Source organism: Mycteria americana, chromosome 4 (genome assembly GCF_035582795.1).
Source record: "Mycteria americana isolate JAX WOST 10 ecotype Jacksonville Zoo and Gardens chromosome 4, USCA_MyAme_1.0, whole genome shotgun sequence".
In the NCBI taxonomy this organism is placed as follows: Eukaryota; Metazoa; Chordata; class Aves; order Ciconiiformes; family Ciconiidae; genus Mycteria; species Mycteria americana.
In genome coordinates this window covers 78,391,660-78,419,117 of record NC_134368.1, presented here as the reverse complement: position 1 = coordinate 78,419,117, position 27,458 = coordinate 78,391,660, and the positions used below count along the sequence as shown (strand labels likewise).

The window sequence follows — 27,458 nt, the reverse complement described above, 5'->3', positions numbered from 1 at the left end:
GGAGTTCAACGTTGGTAGGAAAATGCTAGAGGAAGTAAACCACCGCTGTGGGATGGAGTGAGCTGTTAAAGTCATGGGCACCTCAGGGTCAGAGCTGTGCAGCTGTCCTTCTCCTCCCCACATCATTAGACGGTTGCCCCATTACTTGTCCCTTCTCTATAGGTAGCTTTGACGATCCCTCAATGATTATTTAATGCCATATTCTGCCAATTGTCATGATCCCCTTTTTCCATCCTTTGTCCTTGACTGACCTTGACACATGACAAGAAGGTGAACGTGTAAGCCTTTAGAAGGCAGCGCTCACATTGGAGACCAACATGGGCTGCGCACTCTCACCACCAAGGCTGTGGGCACCTTTCAGGCAGTGAGCAACTCCAAAATTGCAGCCAGGGGAAGGCCGGCCTCTCCTCCATGACACATGCACAAGCCCAGGGTAAGGCACCGCACACCCTCCCCTCTACTGCCCGGAACAACCACCACAGAGCTGGCACTATCCCCTCGCTATCCCTAACTACTGCAGTTCAGAGGAATAAGTCCTTGGGGAATAGCAGGGTGCATCTATGCCCAGCCTCAGAGAGCTGCAAGGCAGAAAAGAAGACGTGCCTGAGAGAACCTGTGTAATAGCCATTGAAGAAGGGACAGACTAACAAGCTACAGGTCAGTTAAACAGTCTCCAAGATTCAAGACCAAGCTTTCATCAGAGCTTTCTGAAAATACAGGCTACATTTCAACTTTGCATGTGGTAGCAAAAGCAAAGCAAACTCCCTGGCAAGGAAAAAAATAATAGAGACTCACACAGAATTTAAAGGTTGGCCACCTCTGATTGTTGTCTCTGACAAGACTTATTTCTGCTCTAGTGGGAAAAAAAATTAAAAAATATCAATCCAGACCACAAAGGACTGAAGAACAACAGCACTCAAGGAACTATATCAGGCTTGCAAACAGATGTGTAACTTTAATTATGGCATCTCTAAGTCACTAGGTCAAACTTTGAAAGTCTACCTGGTCAAGGCTGAGTTGAAAGCTTCTTCTTTGATGTGTGAAGTAGCAAATGCACATTCTGGCATTTGTACAGATTAATTTTTAGTTTTCCAATAAATCCTATTATTATATTTGCTTATCGCTTATTTTATAAATTTAGCAATGAAAATGATGGCAGGGCAAGAGTACAACTTAGCTTCTGGAATATTTGCTGAACTTTCTCTGAACTGATGTCTAATTTTGTAGTATACCTTCCAAGATAATAAAGAGAGTTTTGAAAGTAACATTGATAAACTATGAAACAGTAATGCCCCATAAAACAATTTCAAGACCAGTACAATGAAATATAAACAGTAAGAAAAGTCTTCATAAGTTTCTTCCAGATTTTATAATTTATTTCATAATTCTGCACATGAAATGTATGAACATGTAAGTATTTAGATACTTGGTACTTCTGCTGTGCTCATTTATTTGTAGGTCAAGTGGTGATCATGCTACATCTCACCAAGTATACCGTCAACCTAAGAAAGAGGAAAAAGAGTCTCAGCAACAAGGAAAATAGAGACAATGAATATGATCAGAAACATCTCACAACATACTGTATTTTTAGCTGGAGAGGAATATTTATGGGAAAAATAACTACAGCACTACAAGTTTTTCTATACCTAGTTTATTGAATTCTTTCATGTGGCATACTAAGTGCTCCAAGACCATAATCCCCAACAGAATTTTTAGCTGGCAGAAACACAGTTATGTTTTTTACATTGGAAAGGACAATAACCACATACAATTTGCACTGTAAGGCAAGGCTACAGACATTGACTTTATATCATTCTTATGTGCATTATACAACTGAAACTGAGAAAAAAATATTTCCCACTGTAGACCTGTTAAAAAAAGAGGCAAAGATAAGCTATTTTTAGTGACCTTGATCTCCCTGCCACTAAAGCACTTGTAAAGTATTCTCTTTGCGACCTAGATTTATCATGGGCACTGTAAGAGATGTGGTTTTTTCCAAAAGTTGGCATGTTCAAGACAGAAAGCTGGCAGTGAATATGCACACAAAATGAATATATGAAAATATAAATCAGTCACCTTATCACATTAAAACTGGGAAAGAGTTAGAAGAATAGCAAAAGCCAAGATATAAAGTATTAAGGAAAATAGTAAGGGAAGAAAATAAGTCAGTCCAAAATCTTGATTGCTAACAGAAGTCAAAGATCTGCAGAATTTGTGTTTAGCTAAGTCAAAAGCATCCGTATGTACATACTTACTATGAACATTCTGTACACTTATGTTGTCGCTCTTCTTTTCTTCTTTCATATTCCATTACATCTTCATTATGCTGCTTGACAAGCTATAAAATAGCAGTATATGATAAACAGCTATGCAATGCACAGCTGGAACCAGAGAACAAAAAGATTTCTACAGAATATAAAATTGCTATTACTGGAATGTAAAACAATACATAATTATTGAGAATTGGGACAATACGGACTAAATTATCTATAAATTATCAATTGTGCAGTGAGGCATTTTTTTCCACACCTTTCTCAAGCATTTTCTGCTGGTTGATTGAGGGGGGGTGGTTCCTACTATCAATCAATCCACCACCCCCCCAAAACTGGGGAAAACCCCAAAGGGAATCCACCCCACCCTGAAAAGCGTTGTCATCATGGGAGTGCTGCTTATCCTGCACATTTCTTTGCGAGAGCTACTACACCCGGCTTGCTTTATCAACATCTAGCCTGTGAGTTCTCTGAAACAGGGAACATCTTACATCTGCACTGTCCTGGTTTCAGCTGAGACAGAGTTAATTTTCTTTATAGTGGCTGGTATGGGGCTATGTTTTGGATTTGTGCTGAAAACAGTGTTGATAATACAGAGATGTTTTAGTTGTTGCTGTACTAGTCAAGGACTTTTCAGCTTCCCATGCTCTGCCAGATGCAGAAGAAGCTGGGAGGGGACACAGGCAGGATAGTTGATCCAAACTGGCCAAAGGGCTATTCCATACCACATGACATCACGCTCAGTATATAAAGCTGGGGAAGAAGAAGGAAGGGGGGACATTTGGAGTGATGGCGTTTGTCTTCCCAAGTAACCGTTACGCGTGCTGGAGCCCTGCTTTCCTGGAGATGGCTGAACACCTGCCTGACCATGGGAAGGAGTGAATTAATTCCTTGTTTTGCTTTGCTTGCGTGCGCGGCTTTTGCTTTCCCTATTAAACTGTTTTTATCTCAACCCTCAAGTTTTCTTACTTTTGCTCTTCCGATTCTTTCCCCCATCCCACCGAGGGGGAGTGAGCGAGCGGCTGCGTGGTGCTTAGTTGCCGGCTGGGGCTAAACCACAACATGCACTCTGCTCAGGAAAAGGGGGTCTTAATTGACTACAGCTGAAAAATGAGAAGAGACTGCATCGGTAGCCTGATAAACACAACATTATTGAGGCACATCCCTAGGTTTTTGGTTTTGTGGGGTGTGTGTTTTTTTAAGATCCATTGCAGAAAATAATGTCAAAGACTTAAACCAACCGGCTTGAAGAATTAATTCTTCTTTGTGGCTGTTTTCAGTTTGCAACAGAGAAGCTTAATAAGTTGTTCAGTTTTATACAGAAAAGTGCAACATAGATTTGGGAAAACATAACTAATCAATATATCATGCTTCAGTCTTGACACCTGCTATGACTGTCCATCACCCCAATCAACTAAGTAGGTTGTAGTCATCATCTTCAGATCACTGTGGTTTGGGAATAGTTAAGTTCAACAAAACCAAATAAAAACACTTACAAGAGCCCACAAGGCAGCAGTGGTGCTAAAAGCCAAGCCAACTCCAAACCAGTTTGGCTGGTCATAATTACGTCTTTTTGCAACAAATGCAGAACGAGTAAAAGCTAAAAAGGCAAGAGATTACAAACGTGTTAACGCTTCTCAGGTTTAGACTACGAAGTCAATTACTGACACATACAATCAGGGGAAAAAAACCCAAACAAAGTTCATTATCATGTGTAAACGGCCCCATAACATTATTATAGGTCACCCATCTGTAGATATACCGCAGCACGCACTCCCTGATCCGAGGGAGAGGCGAGAGGGGACGGGGCGCTGCCAACAGCTCCGAGCAGTGCCTCTCCCCTGGCCGCACAGCCCGCGCCCTACCGCACCTCCTGCTTGCGACGCCTCTCACCGTCCCCCGCAGAAGGCTCCCACCCGCGGGCCTTCCCCACCTGCCCGCACCCCGGCACAGCCGTCCTGAGGAGGGCCGGCAGCACAGCCGCGGCGGGGAACGGCGGGTCCTCCCCCCGGCCTGGAAGCAGCACCGACTTAATGTCGACAAAAAAAAAATAATAATACATGACTAATTGGTTTGTATTAAAAAAATTAAAAGAGGAAAACTGCCACCGCAGCTTGCTTTAATTCCAGCCGTGAAGCGAGGAGCGCTCCAGCTAACGGGCACAGCGCCGGCCCCCCCGCAAGCAGCCGAACTCCCACGGTCAGCGGACAGGCCCCGGGGCACGGTCGCAGCCCGCTAACGCACAACGCTCTCGGGATAGAGCGGAGCAGACTCCCGCTCGCTTAAACCCAAACGGGCTCCCCGCTACCCCGAGTCACGGCGAGCCAGGCCCCGCTCTGCTACTGCCGCCGCCACCGCCGCTCACCGAGACTCGGCGCTCCCGCCACCAGCCGCAAGCGCTTCGCCATCCTCAGTGCCGCCGCCATCTTGTCGGCTCGGCCCGGCTCCACCCACAGGGGCGGGGCCGCCCCGCCCCGCCCGGCGACTCGCGCGTCCCGTCCCGCCCCGCCCCGCCCCGCCCCGCGTCTCCCCCGGGCGCCGCGAGCGGAGGCGCTCCCCCGCACGAGGCCGGGCGGGCCGCGCGCCTGCTGCGCAACACCCGCCCTTCACTGCGTTTGCTGACGGTACAGAGCGGCAGCGACAGCGGGTTGCCTGTCCCCTCCGCGCGTGGAACCGGCTCTGCGAGGCTGGGCGGCCGCTGCGGGCGTGGGCAGAGCTGCGCCCGCCACCCGCCCCCTCCTGCTTCAGCCCACGCGCGTGGAGAAAAGGCGCCCCGTCCCTCAGGGCTAATCCGTGTCCGCCCCGCGCGGGCGACAGCCTGAAGTACAAGCACCTGGCCGCGGGCAGGGGCCCGCAGGGTCTGCTCGGCGGGGAGCGCCGCGCCGCGCCGCCCCGGGGCCGGGCCCTGACTCAGCGGGGCACCGGGGTGTCCTTCCCCTCCCCTCCCCGGCCCGCCCCGGCACACCTGGCGGGGGCGAGGGCGGGGCCGACGCCGGCGCGGGGTCGCGGCGCATGCGCGCGGGCCGTCGTGACCCGGCTGGGGAAGCCCTCTGCGGTGGCCATTTTGGCGGCGCCTCTCTCCGGCCTGCTCAGTTACCACGTGAGCCGCCGCCCGGGGCTCGGCGCGGCGCGGGGCAGCCCGGCGCGCAGACGGCGGCCGGGAGGGGCCGGGCCCGCGGCCGGCGAGAGCGCGGCGGTTTGAGGGCGGGCGGGGGGGGTGGGGAGGCGGTGGTAGCAGCCAGACTCCGGCGGGGAGGCTCCCGGCAGCGGCGACCGAACAGCGGGGACGGGACGCAGCCCGTCCGCCCACCCCCCTCCCCGGAGTTCCTCGGCGGCGCCGGAGCCAGCGGCGGGAGCGGGAGCGGCGGGGAGGATGCCGTCGGTGAGCCTGCCGCCCAAGGAGAACGCGCTCTTCAAGCGCATCCTGGTGAGTGGCGGGGCGGGAGGCCCGGGCTCGGCCGCGGCGGGCCGCGGGGGGGGGAGGCGGCGGCGGCCCCTGCCCCGGCTCGTTCCTCGGAGTGGCGGGGAGCGGAGCCCCGGCGCCGCCCCGCGGGCCCGGCGCCACCGCCCCGGCCCTCGCGGCGCCCTGGCCGCCGGCTCCTTCCTGCCGGGGCAGGCCGGGCCGAGGGGCGCCTGTCACCCGCGCCCTGTCCCGCCCGGGCGCGGCCCTGTCCCCCCGCTCGCCCACCGGAGCCGGTGCCCGCTGCCGCGCAGAGCCGCGGGGCCGTGGCCGGGCCCCAGGGGCTGCCCCCTGCCCCAGCGCTGGCCGCGGCCAGGCACTCCCGCGGCTCCGTGAAGGTACCCCTGTGGCCGCTTCGTTCGTCGGCTCGCTGTCCGCAGCCGCTCTGCTGAACCGTCCTACCTGGCTTTTCTTTTTTATTTTTTTTTTTTTTTTTTTTTTTACGACTCAGATGTTTGCTGTAGACTGTAACCCGATTTGTTGGTGGGGAAGATGGCTTTCAAAGGAGGAAGTGGAGAAGGACGAAGGTTTTGAAGTCTTTCCGAAGTTTAACTTACAGCTAACTCTTGTTAAAGTTTTGACAATCGATTTTTCTGGGCGGCACCCGGCGTATGGATGAAAGAAACTGCAGTGGAATTTAGGCAATAAACCTGGTTTTTAGAATGAGGTTAAGATAGCGTACAGTCCACCTACCACCAAAGTGTGCACAGTTCAGTTAATGTCTTAAGGAACTTGTTTCAGCTTTGATAAAGTGTTGCAGGAACCTTGTGTTTCTAAGGACTTGGGGTGAATTTAAAATGACAGAATTATGTTCGTGAGCAATTTCAGTGGATTTATTTAGAAGATTCTGTTATCTGAGTCAAGCACTGTATTGTTTTCTCTCAAAAAAGTCCGTTTTGTCTAAAAATCTTACGTCTTCTTTCAGAGAGGCTTAGACTACTACTTTGGATCCTTCCAGAGATCAGAAGTAAGATAGATGAGTACTGTAGTCCTCTTGGAGTAACAGCACTCTTACGGCTCTGTAAACTTCTGCCACTTAAGCGGGGGAGGGGGGGGAGTTGGGGGTGGTGGTGCGTGTAATCTTCTGTCCCTTCTTTTTTCAAAATATTTTGTGGAAATAAATCTGTAGAACTAGAAATCCCTGTGTACAGGCATCTCATCGTGAGACATGCAGCTTCGGTTAGGGTTAAAAAGTAGATACAATGAACTGTAAAGCTTATTTCATCTTTGAAAGATTCAGTCCTGCTTGGGAGTTGGTATGGCCTTGTTCTCAGTGTGTAATTTTTGATGTGTTATGAGCTGGGAAAGTAGTAGCCTTCTTGCTCACTCACCCACCTTCCTTTGCATTGAGGATGGTTTGTGTGGTTACAAGACAAACTGAATCAAGGAGCTTTTCTGTGTTTAAAACTGACTGGTTTGGTTCCTTGTTGTTTTGTTTGGTTGTTTTTTTATTTTTTTTCCTGGGCTTGGTGCATGGCTGTCTGAGTATTTGTGTGGAGGGCAGGAACAAGGGAAGAAAAAGAGTTTATTTGGAGAAAATGCTGGCTCAGCACATGTGAGTTGGATAAAGCTTCACAATTTGGTTCAGGTCAGAAAAGAAAGGTGTGCTCCAGTCCACACAGATTTCTGTAGACTGAGGCAGTTTTAATTTTGTCCTTTTTTAAAACTGAAAATCTTTAATAAAAATACAAGAGTTTCAGGTACTGGGTACGCTAAAAGTTATTCTGGCATTTTGATGTTCTCCTGTATCTTGCAGGGATGAGCCTGTGACGTGTAGTCTAGTATTAAGACTGCCCTGTCATTAGTTGTCTTTGTACGGTGAATAGAAAAGGCTTGAAGTTGTTTTTTATCACACTGAAAATTTGGGTAATGAGCTACTTGTCTTCCTTGTTATGGACAATGACCCTACTTTGTGAAGTTTTGATTATGTGTTTGACTTGAATTAGTGAGACATCTTTTAGAAAGTCCCATTTATCAATGCAAGTCCAAAGAAACATTACTTCCCTCGTCCTGTGGCTTCACTCCACCTCTCTCTTCCTGCAGCCTCTCCTTGGTCTACGCTTTCTTTTCAGGAGACTGTAACCCTTCATTATGCCATATCCTTTGCCGCCTCTTCCTTTGACCCATGGGTGGCTGAACAGCAGGTCGCTGGAACAGGCTCCCCGGGGAAGTGGTCACGGCACCAAGCCTGTCAGAGTTCAAGGAACGCCTGGACGACGCTCTTAGTCATACGGTTTAGTTTTAGGTAGTCCTGCAAGGAGCAGGGTGTTGGACTCGATGATCCTTATGGGTCCTTTCCAACTTGAGATATTGGTTCTATGGTTCTGAGAGGAGCTTGAGTCTGCCTGGGCAGCTGGCTCCCTGACAGGACTTCTGAGCCCCCAGCCAGCTAACAAGGAGGTCTGATTGTCTGGCCTTGGCTCAGCACATGCTGTCTCCTGGCCCGCGTGGACCATGGAGTTGTTCTGTTGAACATGCCTGGATGAGACTTTTTTTCAGCAGATGCTTTGGGAACCAGCCCAAGTGGTATTGAAAGGATGCGTTACCCTTCAAATAGGTAATTACTGGTACACAGGCTGTGTACAGAAATACAAAATCATTCACATTCTGATTTTAATGGAGGTAGTAAACACAGGAGTTAAGTAGGTAGCAGCCTTGTATTTCTATAAGTGAAGCATAAAATGCAAAAAAGCAAACGGATTTTGTGTGTGTTTTTAAGTTCTTGAGGCCTCATTTCTCCTCCATTTTAAAGAAATATGCCTGTAACGCAAATGTTGGATATTAAGGTCTTGCGAAAGCTGCCCAGCTTTCCATACTGAAAGGCAATAATTAGCTTTCAGAGTTTGTTTTTTTGTTTGTTTGTTTTGTAGTAAACATCTTACATGATCGGTAAATTTCTTTTGCATATGGATTTGCTTGCAAGCCAGCATTTCCACTTAACTGACAAATTCTGAGTTCAGAAGCATGTGCGCTTTGCCTTTGCATGTTGCAACACACTAGACTAACCTCTTCTAGTCACTTTACAGGTATGTGGAGGTTCTAATGGAAAAATGTTTCTATTTGAAAGGCATTTTACAGTTTAGTGTTCTTGTGCAAAGGGAAAGGAATCTGCATTATTAGTTTGAATAAAAAAAACCACCCACAGGATCATCGATCACCGTTCTGCTTAAAATTGCACTTCCATTAAAAAGAAAGTTTCTAACTCATATTGTTCTGATAGTTTTAACTATTAGCTGTTAAGCCGGCAGGTAGATACTCCTGTTCTTCTGCTCAAAGGTTCTGTGGAATTTAGAAGAAAAGTGGATGTCTACGTTTTTCTCTTTTTGTTTTTGATCCGTTTGAACATTTAAAATTACTTGAGTCCGTATCAGTCTCTTGGACATGTGTAATCTCTGAGCAGCCCAGAGATTACTCGAGAAGATTTCAGGTGGAGGCAGAGGAAAGGGTAGAATAGCAAACACAGGAGTCGAAGGAATGGAGAAGTTGCCTTTTTGGTACCCAGAAGGCCGGATGCACAATGAAGTAATGGAAAAAGCAGTTTACTCCATTTTTTCCTCCTCTTACTAGCAAGTATAAAACCAGTAGTTGTAAGAAGTAGGATTGACTGGTTGTTTTGGTTTTTTTTATTAAATATAACCAATGAACATTCCTGGCAGTTTGCCAAATTCAGCCACTGTATCTGGTCAGGTACAATTCATCAAATATGTTCAGTTTTATTTCACAAATCCCAAAGACAATATTCAATTAACTTTTATTCGGATATAGAAGTTAAATATATTGAAAATTTATTGAAGAAATGTTAAATACAAAGCTATTAGAGATGTTATATGTTATGTGGAAGAGTTTTTCAGTTCCCTTAAGCAGCAGAGGATAAGGTTCTTGGAGTTACGATGTTCTGGCAGAGTAAGATGGTGCAAATATTTCTCACCATAGCTAGTGCTCTTAGCCTCTAGTTGAATACGGTTTGAGCAGGGAGAAAAAAAGTCCAAGTATTTAAGAAGTGAAACATCATTGTATTTTATGATGCAGACAAACAATTCAAGTGAGGACCTATGTGTTCAGGCCTTGTTTAAATAGTTTTACTGATTTATAACTCTAGTATGTACTGCAGAAGTAGCATACTGAAGAAGCAAGATGCCATGCTGGCCTGGGCTTGTGTATATTACATTGTATGCAGATCAGATTTTCTCAGTTTGTTCAGGACTGGTGATTACCTGTGGTCTTCGTGATGTCTGGAGAGCCATACATCTTTCATCTCTGTATCAGTTACCTTACCTGCTAGGTAGGCAGGCTTGATTAGTCATGGCCAGAAACTGTGTCCTCCAGTGGGGCATTACAATACCCAAGGTGTCTGCTGCAAGAGAGGGGGGTTTAAATTTCACCTTTAGTTGGTCATTTCTATGGTAATGCTGCTGTGCTTGAGGGAATTTATCTTTGAGCTGGTTGTCTTCCTTTCCATGCTGGCTTTGACAAGTGTTCTGTTAAAAGATATAGGAACTCCCTAATGATAAAAAAAGCCCCTTGAATGGCATCTCTTCAGTGGCTCTGCTGTAAATATGCCAAGTCCCTCCTGCTGGGCCATCTTCCTGTTTCTTCATTCTGGAATCTGCTCCCTGTCCCTCCACTTTCAAACTAGACAGACCTGTGCTTCTCCTTCACTAATACTTGCACTAGCACCAATCCTTTACAAATAATGTTCTGTCTTGTAGAAGTCCACGTGCTGACTTTCAGGTTGCTGAGGTGGCAGACTTCGAAATCTCTTAAGGGATCTTGATTCAAGAGTAAAGTCTGATTTCCAGAATTTCACTTTTATCAGTAACCAAATAAATTAGCACATTTTGTGTGCAATCATTGTTGCATTTGCATGACTGTACAGTAATCAAGTACGCTCACCACTGGAGTTTCATCACATACTATCTCATCACATACTATCTCATTCGTGGCCAGCAGGACTAGGGAAGTGATCGTGCCCCTGTACTCGGCACTGGTGAGGCCGCACCTCGAATACTGTGTTCAGTTTTGGGCCCCCCACTACAAGAGGGGTATTGAGGTGCTGGAGCGTGTCCAGAGAAGGGCAACGAAGCTGGTGAAGGGTCTGGAGCACAAGTCTGATGAGGAGCGGCTGAGGGACCTGGGGTTGTTTAGCCTGGAGAAAAGGAGGCTGAGGGGAGACCTTATCGCTCTCTACAACTGCCTGAAAGGAGGTTGTAGAGAGGTGGGGGTCGGTCTCTTCTCCCAGGTAACAAGTGATAGGACAAGAGGAAATGGCCTCAAGTTGCGCCAGGGGAGGTTTAGACTGGATGTTAGGAAATTTTTCTTCACCGAGAGGGTTATCAAGCATTGGAACAGGCTGCCCAGGGAAGTGGTTGAGTCGCCTTCCCTGGAGGTATTTAAAGGACGTTTGGATGAGGTGCTTAGGGAGATGGTGTAGTGGTGGTTTTGGCAGTGTTAGGTTTATGGTTGGACTCGATGATCTTAAAGGTCTTTTCCAACCTATATGATTCTGTGATTCTGTGATCTGAAACATGGAATTGCTAACAAGGCTTCTCCAGTATCTTGGCTGTTGAGATGTTAATCACTTGTTTTTTCCTTTGCCAAAAGGAATACCCCACTTGGCTTTGCCAGAAGTAGTAGAAAAAATTATGTCTTGGTTGAAACATTGGAATGGAAGTAAAGAACAGACCTGGTGCTTTAAGCAGTCACTGTTCCTGTTTTTCAGAAATATGTCTCAAACTTGCTAAAGAATTTAATTACTGTTTGAGACTCTAGGATACCATTAAGGAATCACCTGAGGAATACTGCTGTTACTAAAGCCTGTTCACCAAATTAGGCCATTGTTATCATTGGGGCTGTCAGAAACTGTAGAAACAGGATTCCCTGCTGTAAATTTCTGAGCAGGAGCATAATTTTGTTCCTTACCTGTTTCAGTTATGAAAATAAAAGACTTTATTAATAGAAATGCATTCTAATTTCTTCATGGTTGTAAGACCATAGCCGGTCTTACATTGTTGTGGCTATAGATACTCTTAGCTGAACCCAAAGTGGTTTTTGTAATGATCTGAAACTAATCCTATTTGGGGCAGTGGGCTTGATCCAGCTTATATGGTACTGCACTTTATTTTGGTTAGAATTTGATCAAGTTGTGTTTATTCCTGTTTTTCGAAGGTTTTCTTAGTGAATTTTTGCTGATTGCACTTTCTGGGCATCTCAAGTTTAAATCTCCTGTCCACAGCACCTCTGTGTCAATGCAACAAGAGTGGTGATAAGGAGTTACATCTTTTCTGATTTTGCTGATAGGGGATTTAGAGAAAATGAACAGTTATTCATTGCCAGCCTTAAAACTGAGGTCAGTGAGATTTGTTACAAGGATTTCTGTTTGCTTCTATGATACCACACAATCAAGTTAACAAACCTTGTAATGTTGAAGAACAACCTTTCTTATCTTACTAACCACATTTAACTATTTCGCAATGGCTCAATGCTACAAGACAACATCTCGCGTACCTCAGAGTGAAGAGCACTCTGGACATGGGTAGAAAATGTCAGTAAACATCACGTGTCTTGGGCTATGTTGTGAGATACAGCTGAGTTGAAATGCCCATTTACGTCCAGAACAACCTATTGTGTGGGCTCCTTTAGCCCTTTTCATGCCATATCTTGGCATTTTAATTGATTTACTTAGTTGTTTCAGATGATCATTAAAAACCAAATATATCCTATCATACTGGATCTTTCGGGAGGTATAGTCAGTTTCATGCTAAATTCAGAGGTGAAGCCTGAACATAGGGATTCCAGGGCAATGGACAGAAGTCAGCTGATCTTAGTTGACATGGCCAAATTCATGGTAATTCTCCCCAAGAAAGAGAGATTAAAGCAAGTAGCGGCCAACAGAACTGGTGTTGAATAATGTATTTTTCAGCAAGAGTCATGCCTCAGTGAGTGAGGATTTCTAGTTTTACTTCTAGAAGAGCTGTAACTATTTGTCGGCAGCTGTTGCCAGCCGGATTTTGCCAAATACAGGAATGAGGCCAATTCAAAAGCATAGACAATAGCATAGATTTTTTTTTCCTGCCTCAGTATTAAATGAAAAGGTACACATATTTCTTCTTCCTAACTAATTTCAGTTTGAACTTGTTCTGTTCCTCTGGTTATATTCTACCAAGCAATGCTAGTTATGAAGGTATCGGTCACTTCCAAAAAGTAAGGCAAGCTGTGCAGGAGGAGGATTTCTTAGTCCCTTAAATTAGGCAATTGCTTGAAGCTTTTTCTTATGCAGAACAGTTCCATTCATTAACACCGCAGAGCAATGGAAGAGGATGATTGGTTTCAATTTCACAGCAAAAAATGATGCAAGTTTGCCACAGAGTTTTTCAGCATTAACATATCTGTAAGGTTTGTGTGGGTTTTTTTCAGTCCTTGGGTTTATACATCTTGTATTTGTCATGAAACTGAATCAGTGTGGTGGAAGCTTTTGCCTAAAGCTGTTGAGCTGTTTGATATGGTTAGGGCTCAAAAGACCCACTAATTCATGGTGAGTAGTTGCTCCTAATGCTTCCAGCTTTCAGAATCTTCTTTACTACATTTAGCTTGAATTAGTGCACCTTGGTGACTTGACCTGATCTAGTCTAGCTGTAGAGAGAGTAACTGTGCTGGAAAACAGCCTTGAGCTGCGCAGTGCCTGGGCTTACTATCTTTTAAGTTGCTGCATCTGAACTCTGAGTTGCTGCATCTGAACTCTGCTGGAAGAAATAGATAGCATCTGAGTGGCAGACATGCATATCATGCATTGTAAGTGCACACCTTAGCTAATGCTAAGGCCAAGTATGCTAACGCTTTTTGCTGCCAAAGCTCTTAGGGCATTGTGGTTGCCAACATTGCTATGTGATGCCACAAGTGTATGTGTTCATGGCTGCTACTGGGAGAAACTGTGGAGTCCCCTAAGGAGGACGTTGCTGTAGTTGAAAGGATTTGTCCACCTTGGTTCTGCTCAAGCCTCCCAAGCCCTCAGGGAAGAGGGTAGCAGAGTGTCAAATCCCTGAATTGTTCTGGCAGAGCAGCCTGTTCTCCATCATACTTTCTCCTGGGGACTTTCAGATGCAAGTAAAAAATTTACCTGTGCCCATGTGCAGATCAGTCGTCCTATCTGGTAACTCTTGTATATGATGGAGAATAGTCTGCGATATGTTGCCTCTTACGATGACACAGGCTATGTCACCTGCTGAGGAAGAGAGGCTGAGTACAGTGGACTAGCGATGAGAAGTTAAGGATGCATCTCCACTGTCTCTTGGGGCTGAATCCAATTTTGGTACTCATTTGGAGAAGAAAATAATATTCCTTGGCTAGTCCATCATAGCATTGACTAAATTAGGATGCTTGCTTTAATGGAGTTACCATCAGTGAGAAATGATTTCCTGTGGGGGTTTTGGTGGTGGTTTTGTGTTTTGGTTTTTTTTCAGTACTTGAGTTTGCATTTGTTTTAATTCAATTAATTTGCAGATATTGGAGTTTAAAAATATTGGTGTTAAGTTGGAGTTAAAAGTGTGACCTTGGAAAATACATAATCTTAGAAAACAGCTAAAAGTTCTTCATAATGTTTTTCGCAAAATCCTGTCTTTTTAATAGAAATGGCACACTATTGTTTTGTTACTGTTCCAGTTCAAAGGGCATAACAACTGGGAATGTGATCCCATCCCACACAGTTGGGTGTGCTGTATCATTTTTACTCTTACCCCACTCTTTATTATAACCAGCTGTGCTGGTCCAAGTAAGAATAAAAAGAAAGCAGTCAATAACACCCCAGTGCTCCCATTTGTGAGCTTGGGGAGCAAACGGTACCTTCTTTGCTTTGGTACTTATTCTTGAGGAAAAACCTCTAGTTTTGCATGCTTCTAGGTAAGAAGACAAAAGGCATCTGCTTCTTTATGTTGTTCTCCTATGACTATCTTCAGCTTGCTCGTGAGACACTTTTGAGTCTGCTTCTCTCCTGTTTAATCAGCTGCAAAATCCAGTCTGGATGGACTGTTACAAAACTTTTTTTTTTACTACTGCAGAGTGGTTTTAAAACACTCTTGAATCAGCTAGATTGGACATACACATCTTCTCAAGTGCCCCTGCTAGAAAGGCAGTTTTCTGCTTTCTGTGTTTTCATCTAGGTGATTCTTTGCTTAGGTTAAGTTGAGTCATACCTGGTGGCAGTGTATATTCACTGTGCTGTGAAGCTTTTAGTAAAGATCCATGGTAACTCCTGGTGTTATACTGAGTTAGAGCTGTTGTTAACTATTGATGTCACTGAACATAGAGGACACTTTAATCTGTGGTGTAGTGATCATAAAATGTCTTGCAAACTTAAGTTGTGATGGCTATTAAATTATTTACTTCAGTTATTAAATGGTTGCAGGTCACGAAGACTGCTTTGTGATAAAGCGGATTTGCACTTCTGGAAGTGAATATGTGCAAAGTATTTAATGTGTAATGGCAGAATCTGGTCTGCCATGTGCTGTGTATTTGATGTTGAGATACATACCTGCATATCAAAATGCTGCACTTGACTTTTATCCTTGCTTTTTAGTTGGAAACTTATGTACTTGACCATTAAAATCTCTATTTTGAGAGGGAAGGAATATATCAGAGGTAAAATGTGCAGCCTCCTTACGGGTAGCAAACAATTAGCCTACTTCTGTACATTTCAAACTTACAGCTGTAAAATTTCTAAAATGCACTTGTGAAAATGTATTTGTTTATACAATATGTAAAGAAAACAGTGCTGAATTAAGCTTGGGTAAAAGTCATCTCTATGCTATTGTCAGCAGCCCTTAGGAGTACAACTATAATCAGTACCATGGCCCTTGTGTATGGCCTTGTGGGTAACCGGAGTAGTTGCTTACAAATCCAAGTCAGTCTTATTTGCTAGCTGTAGGTTTGATAACAAGGTTTAGGAAGCAGATGCACTAGAGAGGGAGGATTCAAAACTGGAGAACTGGGGTGAGGACGAAACAAACTCCATCTGGCAGCTAGCTGTCTAGATGTAGGTAAGCTGTAAATAGTGAAGTCTTTTCACCTTTCTTTATGGCAGCCATCAGGGAAGAAATGTGGAGGAATTCATTCACACTTGGCATGCTGAGCATGTGTATATGTAAGACACCTGCTGGCCAAAGACTGATTCTGCACAGATGCCCTAATACAGTTTAGGGATCCGAACACCAGAACATAAGCCCTCCCTCCACCTCAGACTTGGGATTCTAGAGAATATGGGCTAGCTCTGTTCCTTATAATTTCACTGTCAGTCTCTGTCTAGTAATCGCCATGCATTGAAATCCACTGAATAAAGACTTGGGGGGGGGGAGGGAGTGGTCCAAATGCAAATTCTCTCGTACCTGCTATGATCTTGAATGATTTTGAAGGAGTCATACTCTGTCTGCCTCATCTTATTAATGCTTTGTAGAATTGTATTAAAGCAGGTGCTATTTCCTTGCTATAAATATAGAAAATTAGTTAAAGGGTGTAAAAAGAATCTTGGTGTGTTTGGAGTAGGCTGTAATTCTGGCCACAGCATGTATAGAAAAGCTTGTTGGATATCTTAAAACATCTGGTAAGTTATTAAAGGAAAAGCTTTGAAGGGCAGCAAATGTGTAATAGAGATTCAGTGCTGATGGACAGTCAGATTCTCTTCTTTTAAAGCATTAGCCTTAACCATACTTTTTAGAAGTTTAGCTTTTATGTTTTCTCATTGCATGATGTCACAAGCCATAGCTGGAGCACTTGTCTGTCAAGCATCACAAGCAGGCTCTGACTGCTGGCTTTGGAAGTGTATATGTGCGGGAGTTTAGCTTAGGGGAGGCAACTGCGCTTTTTTTAGCGGGCTTTGTAACAGAGAAATATGTTAGTTCTGCAGAACAGCTGTCCCAAAGTAAGGGTCGGAGGCCTGGGAATAACTACTACAAGCTATTCATCTGGGAGGAAACAAACTACCCAGATGTCACCATTCCTGCTTCTGTGATTATTATTATTATTATTATTATTATTATTATTATTATTATTATTATTATTATTATTATTATTATTATTCTTACTGGTTAATTTTTCTCCTCTTTCTCAGAACCTACTGACTCCCTTAAAGATTTTCTCTCCCAGGCTGTGTATTACTCATGCTCATCTTTCCTTGTGTTATTCTTTTTGTTCTTCCTTTCCCCTCTTCAATATTTGCTGTCTCCTTTTTGTTAAAAGATTTTTCTTTCATGTTTCTGTTCCTTGAAGCCACAGATTCACCAAGGTTTGTACCAGCCATGGTGGCATATGCTGCATTCCTGACTTCCTTCTCTCTCATTCACACCTTTATTTAAGCTTGTTAGTCCATAACCTCTTTAGAGAAGAGATAAGTATATGCATGGCTTCAAGTAGAGGAATCTCTGATGCTGTTGGACCCACTTTGATGAAACAATCTCTTCTTTTCTGAAGAAGGACAAAACATGACCTCGATTTCATTGTTCCCTTCCTTCCACTGTTCAAAACATACAGTGTGTGCATAGAATACATGCATAGCATAAGGAAACTCATAAAATGACACAATTTGAAACTTTCCATTAACAGAATGAAATAGGCTCAAAGTATTAACCTGAAAGGTTGGAGAAATTGTATATAGGAAATCACTCGAATCTGCCTTGATCTAGAAACACCTGAAAATGGAGACCTATGATACTTTGCTGGGGGATATACGCAGCTATGGCTAGTTCTTCATTTGGTACCTCAGGTGATACAAGTACATGATCGGTTCCTGATAATTTATTGGTCCTACCCAGTGTTCTCCGAGTTGATGGGAACCATTCTATAGATGTAAGTGGATATAAACTTGTAAATTTTTCCTCCCTGCAGCCTAAAGGGAGAATTTGTTACAATTCTCAGTGAGTTTAGTCTGTTATAAAGTACGCTGTACTGTCAGTTCTGTATTAGCCTGAGAAAAATCTATGTGCAAATATTTCCTGTCTCTAGCATATATACCATCTTGGCTGACTTTCCTTAAACTTCAAGGTGAAAGACTTGTTGTTAGCGTATGTAAAATGGAACTGTTTAGAGATAAGATTTCATGTTCATAGCCAGCATCCGAGCAGCTGTACTTAAAGGCAAATTGCGAAACCCCAAAGTACCCCTTCTGCTTGTGACAGTGCCTTAGTTACACTGGAGACGTGTTAAGTTCCTGTGGCGGCACCACTTTTGTGACAGGTTTTGCTGCTTTCACGCCTACCTAGGTGGGAGCAAATGGTGGTTCTGTTTTCAGGGAGGAGGCCTGGGCGGTAACTTTTATGACTGATGATTTCAATTTAAAAAAAAAAAAAAAAGGCTTGATCCTGTTGTGTTGTTACCTCTAAGCTCTCTGTCAGCTCTGACCAGTGGCTGATTAAAGTGACTCAGCCAGCTACTTGAAAGCAGGTAATGACTAAAAGGTGTAAATAATAACTAGTCAAGTTTGAGAAAAAAAAAAAAAAAAAAGCCTGTATAGATTTCCTCTTACCTAACCCTTAATCTTCCTTTGGTAGGTGGTTGCCCTGCTAACTTTTCCTGTCCTTTGTGATAGAGGGAGCTGTCTTTTAGAAGTGTTCAAAGTCAAGGTTGGACAGGACTTTGAGCAACCTGATGTAGTGAAAGAGGTCCCTGCCCATGGCAGGGGCATTGTATGAGATGATGTTTGAAGGTCCCTCCCAGTCCAAACCATTCTATCATTCTTTTGTTGATATGTTCCTCTTTGAGTCCGTCTTGCTTTGGATGCTCTCTCTGAGCATCTTCCTTCTCCTCCTCCTCCTCTTTCCTTTCCTATGATTCTCTTCTCCAAAGGGTGGCAACAGGGTAAGGGGGAGTAGGATCCTTGGTTTGTGATGCCTCTTGGTCTTCACCCTTGATATTTCAGCTGTATGACTTTAGTACCTAGAAAATAATACCTCCACTTAGTGGTATACTAGGTTTTGGGGGTTTTTTTACACCTTTGAAGTTTGTTGTTGGTGTTTCCATCTGTGCTTTGGAAGAGAAGACTGAACTCTGAACAGCACCTTTCATGATGCCAAAGCAACGTAAAGCAGAGATGTTGAGGTAGATACACCATTTTCTTTTTTAAGCATTTCCATAACATTCATATAACGTTTTCAAGTTTTATTTTTAGACCTTTCTGCTTGATGGGAAGACCTGTTGGGTCTGCCTCTCGTAACTTTTTTTGATGAGAGTGCTTAGAGGACAGATGGTGTCCATACATGCTTATGAATGCTCTTGCAAAGTTAATTTGGAGCAGGTGGAGGAAAGTACAACTACAAACTACAGCTTATTTAGGATGACTTGAAACCTGTTGACCGTTACCCAGTTTTACACTCCTGTCAGCCATCCTGCCACCAGAACTGGTCAACTAGAGTCAGTGAGATCCTGTTATGAATGACTTCCTAGTTACCATAGCATCTGGGTCTGTGCTCAAGCAACATGTGTTTCTTTACTCTTACACTCAAGTTGGGGCATTGCTATTACAGTAAAATGAAACCTAAGAAATTCTTAGCATTTGCTTAGGTGACTTAAAGTGTATGAATTGGTGTTTACAACATTACTTCTTCCTCCTTTGGCTTCTATTTAAAGATTAGCACAGGGGGTGGATGGACAGAAGTAAAATACTAAAACTGATTTTAAAAGTTCATGCTGTGTGCCATTTTGCATTGCAGTCACCTTGCGTAATGAAATGAGACTCATGTACAAGCAAATTGTTAGAGTTGGATTTAATGAAACCGTAGAGGAATATTTTAATTAGCAGTATGGCAAGGTGATGTTAGTGTATACCAGTTTTGAAAGTTTGTACGTATGAGGTATATGTGGTATTCAGATTGATCATAAGAAGTTGCTTTCAGAGATAGTTTAAGCTGAGTTCCAATGATTTAATTTCTTTCCTGCCTGTATGGTTGTTGGAGGTTGCCTCGTGGTGTTTCTGTGAAAGGTAATTGAGCCAAAGTGAGTTGAATGCTTACCGAGATATGTTATGATATAAGGTTTGCTTTTATGTTAAAGGAAAGTTGAGTCTCTGTAGGCACTTATGCTTCCTGTGATATCTTATGTGAGAAATTGCTGTGTCTTCAGTTATACATTTAAATTCGTATTCTTACTAACATATGCTATTTTTTTCTGGTGATGGAAAGAATTTTTAAGCACAGGAAGCTCATTAAACACAGTTCATTAAAGTATTAGTACATTTTCTAAAAACCCTAGCTGCACTGATGCTTAATTTCCAGGGTGCAGAAATACTTTCACTCTAAATTTTTTGAATAAATGTACTCTGTTCTTCTTCAACAGAGGTGTTATGAACATAAGCAGTATAGAAATGGGCTGAAGTTCTGTAAACAGATCCTTTCTAACCCAAAGTTTGCAGAACATGGAGGTAAGTTTTCAAATGGCATGTGCTGTTTTTTTCCCCTCTACTTTAGGATAGAGTAATAATTTGTAAGTTTCATAAGTATTTGTAGCACTTTATTGTTAACCTTTCACCCATAAAGCAGCAAGAGTGTCCAGAAACCTGCACCATGTTAAGCACTTATTGTTGGTAAGATTTGTAATTTTAAAGACTGGTGTTACCAGTAGTTAGTAGTCATAGCTTGCCATTCTGTGTCTTTATGCTGCAAGTCTAATACTCATTATAGCATGGTGCAAGTTTCTTAATACAAGTATGTTGCTTAAATCACTTTTCAGGGGAAATTGTTATTCACTCATGTAGAAGTGCAAGACAAAAGGAAGAGATTGAATATTGTTCAGCACTGTATGTCAGCTCTGTGGTCTGCTCCTTTTTCTGAAGGAATAGTCTTATCGTAAAAGTAGTAGTCCCTTGCTGTATTTTCAGTTGCTTCTTACTACTGAGTTGAGAGTTTCTTTCCACTGTCCAGAAATGTTTTGTTTTCTTTGTCAACTAGTTTGGCATGGGTGGGATGTGTGGAAGTCTCAGTGTTGTGAATAAATACTTGAATAGTTATAATGCCTCTTTACAATAAAAAAAATACCTCCCTTCAAAATGTTTGTAGAGCAGACAGTTTTTAGTGCCTTTAAAATAAAATGCTGCTTCACTTTTTGGTGGAAGTAATGCATAAAGTTTATTGTCGTGTATGATATACTTAAGAGAATAATCTGCCAGTATAGTTTTCCATGTGAAAAAAGAATGCAAAACATTGATGCTAACTGAGTCTAAATTTGCATTTATACTATATTTAGAGTTGCTATGTTAAGCTTAAAAACCTGTGAAAATGAATAACTGATACTTATTTAATTTTTTTTTTTTAAGAAACCTTGGCAATGAAAGGACTAACATTAAACTGTCTAGGGAAGAAAGAGGAAGCCTATGAACTTGTGCGTAGAGGCCTAAGGAATGACTTGAAGAGTCATGTCTGTATCCTTTTTGAAATAGGGCTTTTGCTTATCAGTGGAAAAGGTTTATTTCTACATCTACTTGATTTACAGAATTGCAACAAAAGCCAATACTATTAGACTTCAAACTGGAAGTTCAGAATTTTAAATTTTGTTTCCAATACATAAGAATATTTTGTCTAAGCTATCCAAAGGGCAGATGCTTTGCAGCTATCCTTGCTGTCACAGTTAGCGCAAATATTATTCTGGCTTGCATTGTTGGTTTTTGGGTTTTTTTTAATCATTAAGCTGGAACTACAAACTTGTGGTGGGCTGAACTAGGCATTTAAGCATGTGGTTTGCTTTAAAAACAGTAGTTGCCATTACATTGATAAGGACTTGTCATACACTTAAATGCAGGAAGTGCAAGCGCTTCAGTTGTCTAATATAAGCCCTTACTCAAAAATGTGTTTGAATAAGCCTCATGGTCTTTTCAGAGATCCTATTACTTGATTTCCTCCCCCAGTATGCGAAAAGTACAGTTTACAGTGTATTATATGCACCCTATACATATAACTGGCAAGCAGTTCTCTGTCTTCAGTTCACAAGCGGTTTCTTTGTGCAGCTGAGGAAAAGAATTGTAATAATGTTACTGTCCATTTATAAAACTGCCTAAGAGCTTTTTACCAACTGTTCTGTCACTGACATGTTGGATCTGTTTTCTCCCTGCTGAAATTCAGTAGAACCCTTAACAGAGTTTTCCAGGTTGGCATGTCTATGGCCTTCTTCAGAGGTCGGACAAGAAGTATGACGAAGCTATCAAATGCTATAGAAATGCACTGAAATGGGACAAAGACAATCTTCAAATCTTGAGAGATCTTTCTCTGCTACAGATTCAAATGAGGGATCTTGAAGGTTACAGGGTAAGTGTACATACTGCATTTATTATCAGCTTCTAGGGAACTGCAGCAAAGGTGGCAAATTGTTTAATGACACTTTAAAAAAAATGTAGAGTTCGATCCAGAGTGTTAAAACTATGTGCTGCTCAATACTTTACGAAAGTAAAAGCAGACGTGCAACTGAGCAATCTCTATAAAGTATACAGATTTAATGGCATATTAAATGATTCTTTTTCAGCTCAGCACAGAATTGTTTGCTCTTACTTTTTTTTAATGCTGTATAATCCAGCTGCAGACAATCCTCGGTCTTTTTATTATTTTCTTGGAAGGATTCCTGCAGGTAAAAGACAGTGTGTTCAGAAGATGACTGTTATTTGGGGAAAGGAGTTTCTATTTTTTAATAACTTTTTACCATCTATCCTTCCTCCTTTAAATCAGTGGCCACCAGTTTTCTCTGGGCAGTGGGTAACAATACAAAGCAAGCACTATGCTGCATGAAACATCGTATTTTGCTTCCCAGCCATCCTGGGCACTAGTGACCTTTTCGGTCCAAATATTTCCTTACATTTCCTGTGAGCTGTATGATTGTGGATCAGAACTCTTGAATATTCCTCTTCTTTCTTGATTTAATACTCAAAACGTTTAGATTACTATCTTGTTTTCTTCTATGTATTTTGTACTAAAGCTGAATGCAGTTTGGTAACTTAAATTGGAACCCTCTTTCTGCCTGTTACTGCAGCACCCAGTTATTTGCTGCCTTGTGTCAGTAGTCTGTATTTGCTATGTGAGATGTTGTTTCATGCTAACCAACCATTACGAGGTGGTAGTGTCACGGCTGTGATACTTCTGTAAAGAGGAATACAAACTTTCTGTTGTCTTCTCTACAAATGCTACTCCTCATGTAGTTAGATTGGGTTTTTTTCTGTCTTCTTGAATTGTGAGCTGATGTCTAGCTTGCCAGTACCTTCATTTCTTAAAATATAGTCGCTTCTGTTTAGTATGCATATTGCAGAGATGTTTATGTGGTTCAAGCTAAGTTGTAGTTGCTGCCTGTGATCAATGTATGGCTCACTTAAGATTAGACAGAACAATGACTATAGAAGATTTGCTTGGTTTTTACTGTGCCATAATGGGAAAGACAACAGTGGTCACCCTAAGTATTTATAATTCAAACATTAATTAATTGGGAAAAAAACCAAAACCCTTAGTTCCTCCTAAATTACATTTTTGTGCCTGGAAACTTGTCTGTTTTTTCAGCTGATACAGACTGGTGTAATAAGGTATTCCTTTTCTCTGCCAAAAAAAAAAAAAAATTCTTTGAGAGTTTTTTACCCGAGAGACTTTGGATAATATTTTATGTCAGGTTTTCATCTTTCCAGGGTTTCCTTGCACCTTTAAAGTTGTGGTTGTTAAAACACATTAGTTGGTCTCTTTGTAGATTATTTCCTTTTCAAATTAGGGTAATGTTAGTATGCTAAGAACAAATTTTGTTCTCAGAGCCATGTGGAACCATCAGCTAACACAGGTCCTCAGTGAACTTATTCCTGAGTTAGGACATTTCTTAATCACTGTTTTTTTCATATTAGTAGTTTAGAAATTTGACTCCTCTCTTGCTGAGACAAGGTAGCCAAAACTTAGCATAGGTGCCAAAATTAATTTGCAAATGTGTGTTCTCTTGGCCTCTGGGTAAATGTGAATACAAATGCATAATACTGATCATATGCTAGTTTCTGAAGAATGTGAATTTACACTCAAAACTGGGAATAAGGTTGTGGGTTTTTTGGTTTTTGGTTGGGGTTTGGGTTTTTTTTTTTCCTTCACTTTAACTTCCACCCTCTCCTACTTTATAATATTTTGAGTGATCTTCATTCTAATCAAACTGCTGTAACTAGTTTTAGTTCTTTGTTAACCCCTTCTTCTGACTGTTTGGGCTTTTTTAGTAGGTAGTAACTTTTTTCCTTTATTTTAAATTACTTGAAGATGCCTTTCAGGAGTCTGTAACAAAACAAGTAATAACTTTTTCCTCAGATTAAAACAGCACAATACCAAGCAAATCTGTTGCATCTTCCAACTGTAATTATCTTCTCACCAAAGAATAGGGATGCACTTGCATGACCTATTTTGCCTAACAACACTTGTAATGACTTAATACATATGTACTTCCAAGGTGGATTTGAAACACCAGTATATAGTAAATGTTCCTGCATCTCAAACCAAAGTATCCTTAATTGCATTCTGTTCATAAGCAGTAAGACAGGAAAAGCATGTGTGTCATACATTAACAAAGTTAGTCTGACTCATCAGTATTCAATTGGACATGATGTGTTATTTTGTGTGGGGGTTTTTTTTTTCATTCAGTCAAGACCATCATAGTGTTTTAAAGTTTATTCTTTGTTTTGATTTAAAAAACAAACAAAAATTTGCATATAGAAAACTAATATTTAGTTACATTCCTTAAATATTGGAATACTGAAGACAGAGTATTGCATAATGGATTCTATAGAGCATCAGAAGAAAGTCGGGAAAATTAGTAGCTACTTTTTTGCAGGAAACAAGATACCAGTTGCTTCAGCTCCGACCTGCACAGCGAGCATCATGGATTGGCTATGCTATTGCTTACCACCTGCTGGAAGACTATGAAATGGCAGCAAAAATTTTAGAGGAATTTAGGAAGACACAGCAGGTAAGAGGAAAACATGAAATTCCTGTATGGATTGTTGCTTAAGCCAAAAATAAAATACTGCTTCCTTTCATGATGTGAAAACTTTATGCAGTTTCTTTAGTCAAATGAATTAAATCCCAAATGCATTCTAGAAGGCTGAACTTTCTCATGCATCTTGCTTTCCTATGTAGACATCACCTGATAAAGTGGACTATGAGTACAGCGAACTGCTGTTGTATCAAAATCAAGTCCTCCGGGAGGCAGGACTATATAAAGAAGCCTTGGAGCATCTTTGTACCTACGAAAAGCAGATCTGTGATAAACTGGCCGTTGAAGAAACAAAAGGTAATTATTTTTTGAAGGTACATTTAAATGCATAGTATACAATGGAATGCCTGTACTGTCAGCTTTTCCCATCTTTTGGAACTTCATCTTTGATTTGCTTTTAGATTAATTTATTTAATTCTGCTGTGGTAAAGGACTGCTTGTCTTGCAGCTGTTTGGTGCCTATCATACTCTTCTCCCAGGTTGATACGAAGTCAGTAGAGTACAGACGTACTGTTCTGAAACTTTTGAGCTGATGGGCATTTCAGACAGGTGATCCTGAATTGATGTACTGAAATCCTGTTTGGGTAGCGTACCCAGACCCATGCTATTATAGCTTTGGTGGTGGTCCTGACAGAGAGACCATTTGCTGAAAGGGCAGAATCATCTTTGGCAAAGGAGGCGTCTTTAAATTATTATACTCGGTCACTCTTGCAGTGTATGGAAATAGGCCCTTTAGCTGGGCAACCCAATGTAGGCTTCTGTTACTGTATTATTAGTGTGTAATATTATAAGAGCAATATAATACTGTATCTTATATTCCGTAGCTGGAATTGCAGAGTGATAGAGGTTCATTCTTGCAGCTCTATTAAGAGGTGCACTTTTTCAAAGCATGCTTTGTTCCTCTTCTGCTTGATGCTTGTAGAGTCCTTCTGTGAAACTTCCAATATATCGAAGGTACTGTTTGTTCGTGGCCCACACTGGAATCTCTTTGGATGATTGCTTGAAGCAAAGAGAATAGATCTTTTAGTCTATAATATTATTCATGTAGATGTTGTAGCTAGCTCCCTATTCCCACTAACGGTAATCTCGCTGTCTTGCAAAAAGAACCTAGGAATTGAGTAGTGACGGTGTTATGGAAGGTGTGTGGTACTTCCTCAAGGAGAATGATTGCAGACGACTGACTCTCCACTGTTGCTGAATATGTTATTTGGTTTGCATATAAATGGAAATGGATGTAGGGATTACACTATCAGTAGCAGTAGTTTTGGTTTGGGGGGGGGGAGGTGTTTATGACTTACCTTTTATCTGAAAGATCTTTTGACGTACTATGTGTTCTTAAGTTTTTGATGAAGGTCTGAGGCTGGTACTGAAATAGGATTTTCAAATAGGACTTCACACATACACGAAAAAAACCTAAACCCAAAACAAAACCCAAAACCTTCTAGCAAGTTACCAGAAAAAAGGATGGAAATACTCTTTGCAGTCTGTGCGCTTTCAACAGGGTGCAACTGATTAATCTTTTTGGGCACAGCTCCTGTTGTGTTGTTAGGCCTAGCATAGCTGCTGTGCATACTACAGGAAAGCCTGCTAATAAATGAGTGTTGTCTACGAATTTTAAGTGTGTGTGCAAAAGCCATTGTGGATGAAGTACTACTGAGAAACACTGAAAATAGTATTGGCATTTGCTACCATTAGATAAAAATTATAACTTTCACCTCAGAGAAAGAATTTAGGTTTATTGTCCAGATTCTGTCATTCTCAGTGAGTGAACTATTGATGGCATTAGATAGTGCATGTAGTCCTCAAGTTATCCTATCTGTGGGAAGCAGCATCTCTTAACAAAATTACGTCAGTTGTGTGACGTAGGGAAGAAGAGAGGTAACGCTGACTCGCATTTTCCTCTTGAAACCGGATGAGAAAATCTTACCTTAATCTAGAATGACACTGTATCACCTCTGGTGTGTAATCTTTCAGTGCCTAACACTTGCCAATAGCAAAGCTTTGTAAAATACGGTTTCCCATTGTGAAATGGGAAATTGACTTTTGCTCCAACTCCAGCATCAGTAAAGATGCTCTATACAGTTGTTAGATCTAGACTTTACTTTTAATAGTTATATCTTGTAATGAAGTATCATTAAAAGGAAACTTGCTTGCAGAATCTTGAGAATTCATTAATCAGATCAATGACTTGATTTAAAACATTGAAGTTAGTTTTATGAAATACCAGACTGAAGAACCATTCTTTTATTTGCAGCTCTGCAATTTCAATTTGGTATTCAAGATGCTGTATACATGAAATACTGTGTACTGCTTTTAATTGCCTTCTGTAGTAAAAACTGCGCTTAAAGTAACCAGTCACTTCAGTAAGTGAGGAAAAAAACCACACGCATCTTGCTTTTAACATTAAATTTTCAAGTAAGTTTCAAGAGTTACTGGCTGAGTTGTAGAATCTTATTGTAATTGCACCTGTTGGCAAAGTAAAAGCATATCTGTCAGCTAGTTTGTGATGCCACTGTGATAATTTTTTTCTAAGAAATTGGAATCTACATGGAGTTAAGGATTGTCTAATCTTTTACGTTAGAGTGATTAATATTACACTGCTTCAGTATCTTGTTACCTTAATTTAAAACTTCTTGGATTTCACACAGGAGAACTCCTGCTTCAGCTTGGCAGACTTGAAGAAGCAGTTGAAGTCTACAAAGGACTGCAAGAAAGAAATCCTGAAAACTGGGCCTACTACAAAGGCCTAGAAAAGGCACTTAAACCAGGTA

The 27,458-nt window shown here is 41.9% G+C and overlaps 2 protein-coding genes across 5 annotated transcripts in view; one reads left to right on the top strand and one right to left on the bottom strand.

Annotated features, from left to right (window-relative positions):
• Positions 1-1,350: 1,350 nt before the first annotated feature.
• On the bottom strand, positions 1,351-4,757 carry NDUFC1 (NADH:ubiquinone oxidoreductase subunit C1). Of its 3 annotated transcripts, XR_012775638.1 has the most exons (5): positions 4,636-4,745; positions 4,214-4,299; positions 3,767-3,870; positions 2,256-2,338; positions 1,351-1,502 (listed from the first exon to the last, which is right to left on the bottom strand). XR_012775638.1 is itself a non-coding variant. In XM_075501057.1 (4 exons), the coding sequence occupies exons 1-3, from the start codon at positions 4,694-4,696 to the stop codon at positions 2,255-2,257; spliced, it is 249 nt and encodes an 82-aa protein (XP_075357172.1). In that variant the 5' UTR covers positions 4,697-4,757; the 3' UTR covers positions 1,351-1,502; positions 2,252-2,254. The 3 variants fall into 3 exon arrangements, 2 of the variants coding, with proteins under 2 accessions (XP_075357172.1, XP_075357171.1); XM_075501057.1 differs by lacking the exon at positions 4,214-4,299 and having other exon boundaries at positions 2,252-2,338; positions 4,636-4,757; XM_075501056.1 differs by lacking the exon at positions 4,214-4,299 and having other exon boundaries at positions 4,636-4,757.
• A 131-nt stretch (positions 4,758-4,888) lies between these two features.
• NAA15 (N-alpha-acetyltransferase 15, NatA auxiliary subunit) overlaps positions 4,889-27,458 on the top strand; it is a 41,655-nt gene continuing 19,085 nt past the window's right edge. Inside the window, exons 1-7 of one of the 2 annotated variants that reach the window (XM_075501054.1) lie at positions 4,889-5,697; positions 20,041-20,125; positions 21,017-21,121; positions 21,844-22,001; positions 24,526-24,660; positions 24,831-24,984; positions 27,336-27,455. In XM_075501054.1, coding sequence (XP_075357169.1) covers positions 5,644-5,697; positions 20,041-20,125; positions 21,017-21,121; positions 21,844-22,001; positions 24,526-24,660; positions 24,831-24,984; positions 27,336-27,455 — 811 coding nt within the window. In that variant the 5' untranslated portion in view covers positions 4,889-5,643. The remainder of the gene's footprint in view (positions 5,698-20,040; positions 20,126-21,016; positions 21,122-21,843; positions 22,002-24,525; positions 24,661-24,830; positions 24,985-27,335; positions 27,456-27,458) is intronic. The other variant, XM_075501055.1, reaches the window with a different exon arrangement.

What these genes read in the sequence shown, in the direction of transcription:
- NDUFC1 (XM_075501057.1), bottom strand. Translation starts at nt 4,696, where the DNA reads ATGGCGGCGGCACTGAGGATGGCGAAGCGCTTGCGGCTGGTGGCGGGA. An exon ending in GGCGGGAGCGCCGAGTCTCG is followed by an intron (nt 3,871 to 4,635) that starts GTGAGCGGCGGT and finishes TTGCCTTTTTAG; the next exon opens with CTTTTACTCGTTCTGCATTT. An exon ending in CTGCTGCCTTGTGGGCTCTT is followed by an intron (nt 2,339 to 3,766) that starts GTAAGTGTTTTT and finishes GCTATTTTATAG; the next exon opens with CTTGTCAAGCAGCATAATGA.